Here is a 3,090-nt window from a genome sequence, read left to right on the forward strand (position 1 = left end):
GTGGCTGTCCCTGGAGTCACAAGCCCAGGCCATGACTGGCCCTGTCCCCCCAGGGAGTCGGCTGACAAGGTGGTGCTACACACAGGCAAGTATGAGGAGCTCATCGTCTGCTCCCACGAGATTGCAGCCAGCACGGCCCAGCTGGTGGCAGCCTCCAAGGTAAGTCTCTCTGCTTGGACTGGCCTGGCCTTGGGGTCTACCACAGTTGCCCTGGGCTAGGAGACCACAGGCCCACCTGACTGCCCCCCTAGGTGAAAGCCGACAAGCACAGTCCCCACCTGAGTCGCCTGCAGGAATGCTCCCGCACTGTCAATGAAATGGCTGCCAATGTGGTGGCCTCCACCAAGTCAGGCCAAGAGCAGGTCGAAGACAGAGGCAAGTGCCTGGTGTACAAGGGAACTGCCGGCTTCCCAGGGCCAGGTGAGAGTGGCTGCCCAGACACTTACCCTTGCTCTTTGGCCACAGACACTATGGACTTCTCAGGCCTGTCCCTTATCAAGCTGAAGAAACAGGAGATGGAGACCCAGGTAGGTGCCCATGGACGCCCAGCTGGTCCCTTCTTCAGCTGGGCCCCAGGAGGGTGGGGAGGGACCTGGGGAGACACAGGACATGCCAAGTGGGCTCTGTGGTTTGCAGGTGCATGTCCTAGAGCTGGAGAAGACACTGGAGGCGGAGCGTATGCGGCTTGGGGAGCTGCGGAAGCAGCACTATGTGTTGGCAGGGGTGGCGGGGACAGCAGCGACGCCCGGTGAGGAGAAGCCCAGCCGGCCCAGTGCTGCCCCCCGAAGTGGCACCACCAAGAAGCCACCCCTGGCCCAGAAGCCTAGCATGGCCCCCAGGCAGGACCACCAGGTGCCAGGCGTCATCACCGGGATGGGGAGGGGGCCGGGAGGGGCGGCAGACCCCAGCCTCTGCTTGTGGGGCTGGGGGCATGTACCCCTGGGAAAGCTTGAGATCCCTGAGAGCCTAGCAGGGTCAGCAACGCTGCCGGCACTTAAGGGAGGGAGGCACCTGGGCTGTGCCATATGCTCCTGTCCACATCCACTGAGCACCTCACCTTCAATCCCTGCAGCTTGACAAAAAGGATGGCATCTACCCGGCTCAACTTGTGAACTACTAGGCCCCGGAGGGTCCAGCAGGGCAGCTGATGGGCGGGCCTAGGCCTGTCTGGGGGCATGTACCCCTGGGAAAGCTTGAGATCCCTGAGAGCCTAGCAGGGTCAGCAACGCTGCCGGCACTTAAGGGAGGGAGGCACCTGGGCTGTGCCATATGCTCCTGTCCACATCCACTGAGCACCTCACCTTCAATCCCTGCAGCTTGACAAAAAGGATGGCATCTACCCGGCTCAACTTGTGAACTACTAGGCCCCGGAGGGTCCAGCAGGGCAGCTGATGGGCGGGCCTAGGCCTCATGTGGCTGCCCTGACAGGGCCTAGGGGCCTCCAAGGGCCCAGCCCTGCACCCGGTGCCCAAGTCCCCTGCCCCACTGCCTGGATCAGTGTCCCTAAGGCTCCTGGCCGATCCTGATGGGGCCTGGGCCATACGGGATGGTTCTTCTGGACGTTGAGTCTATTTATCTGCAATAGTAACTTCCGAGAGCAGCCAGAACCCAACAGGCCTGAGCCACTCTCTTCAGGAAATACATGGAACAGTTTCAATGTTCCAAGTTAAGAGCTTTTCCTCCTAAGTTTATGGTCAGCACACTGGGAAACAGGGCCATTTGAGGGGCCTCTTCTGCTTTCTGGACTCAGCCTGCTGTTGTAGACGAATAAAAACATGGTCCATGCGGGCTGTGGGGACAAGGGTGGCTTTCTTGGGGCACTGATCCCATGAGGCCAAGTGCATGCCCATCACAGGCTATGTGGCCTGCCGCTCTAGGGCAGGGTGGGGAGTATTGTCCCTTTCTTCTTGGGCCTGGTGCTAGGGCTTCCGTGCTGGGAGCTCCAAGAGGAGGTCAGATGCTGGAGGTGACCACTGTCTGGGGATCAAGACAAAGAAGTGAGCAGAGGCTGCTGCCGCACCGACGGAACCCAACCCAGGTGCCGCCCTTGCTCCTGGAGTTCCCATTGCCAGCTGGAATCTGCAGCCACCCGCCCATTTCCTGTTTTCCATTCCCTGGATCTTGCTGCCCCTGCCCTGGAGGCCCATTCTGGCCACTTTCCCATCATTTACCTTTAAGGGTGGGTTCCAGCCTTCCTGAACTAGGCCCTCCAGTTTGGCCAGAAATAAGCCCAGAAACCAGGAGCTGCCTGTCTGCCTTCTGGGGGATCAGGAAGCCCCCTCAGGCCCTCAGGGAGGGGTGGCCTGCTGGTCAGATCTGAATGAATTTTGTCTTTGAGCCTGAGTGGCCCGAGAGGTGGGACCAGACTGGGAGGGTGGATCCAGCAGCTGGGCTGGAGGAGCACGGGCCGTACCCCCCAGCTCCATCCCCTGTTCCTCCTGCTTCAGCCCTATATGCCTCCCAGCCCCCTCCTTAGCCCTTTGCCCTGGGAAGGCTACAGATAGGGGCCTAGGTCTGGGAATGGGCAGGAGCCAGCTCCTGTGCTTTATGTATTTCTTGTGTTGAGGTATTCTCTGGGCAATAAAACGCACTTTGACTGTTGTCACGCCCCAGAGGGGCTGCACCTGGCTCTTCATTTCTCCAGAGATGCATGATCCCTCTTCAGGGTAGGGAACCCCTGTTTCTGCAGATAACACTAGAGCGCTCTGGCTGCAGACAACCTCGCTTAGAGCTGCTGCTGCTCCGCTGGGCAACGCCCAGCTTCTCTAAAGATTTATGTACCTCAGAGCCCTCCTTTCACACAGAAGGCTGAGAGTCAGTGGCTGCCACCCCAAGGCCACCTCTGTTCCCAGGCTGGATGCCCCATAACCTCCCTGGGGCCCCCTTCAGTTGCTGTCTTCCAAGCCACTTCTGGGACCATGCGTCTGTGGACAAGGGAGGGGTGGCTGCTGATTGGTTGCAGGTGACGATTTCCAGGTCTGAGCTGTTGGTGGGGGCCCTAATGCCCAGCTAGTCTGGACCTGACCACAGAAGCCACATATGGCCTTTATATTTATTAGAACTTAGAGCACCACTGCCTCTGTCCCCCCC

At 59.6% G+C, this 3,090-nt stretch overlaps 1 protein-coding gene across 1 annotated transcript; it reads left to right on the forward strand.

Annotated features, from left to right (window-relative positions):
- Positions 1-53: 53 nt before the first annotated feature.
- On the forward strand, positions 54-1,160 carry LOC103584407 (huntingtin-interacting protein 1-related protein-like; the record flags this gene model as incomplete). The annotated part of the gene is made up of 5 exons (XM_008565426.1): positions 54-159; positions 252-375; positions 466-527; positions 637-852; positions 1,073-1,160. Coding segments are annotated over 5 exons (556 nt in total), but the record flags the coding sequence as incomplete, so codon positions are not given.
- Positions 1,161-3,090: the final 1,930 nt, after the last annotated feature.

This window comes from Galeopterus variegatus, unplaced genomic scaffold (genome assembly GCF_000696425.1).
Source record: "Galeopterus variegatus unplaced genomic scaffold, G_variegatus-3.0.2 Scaffold54294, whole genome shotgun sequence".
Taxonomy (NCBI): domain Eukaryota; kingdom Metazoa; phylum Chordata; class Mammalia; order Dermoptera; family Cynocephalidae; genus Galeopterus; species Galeopterus variegatus.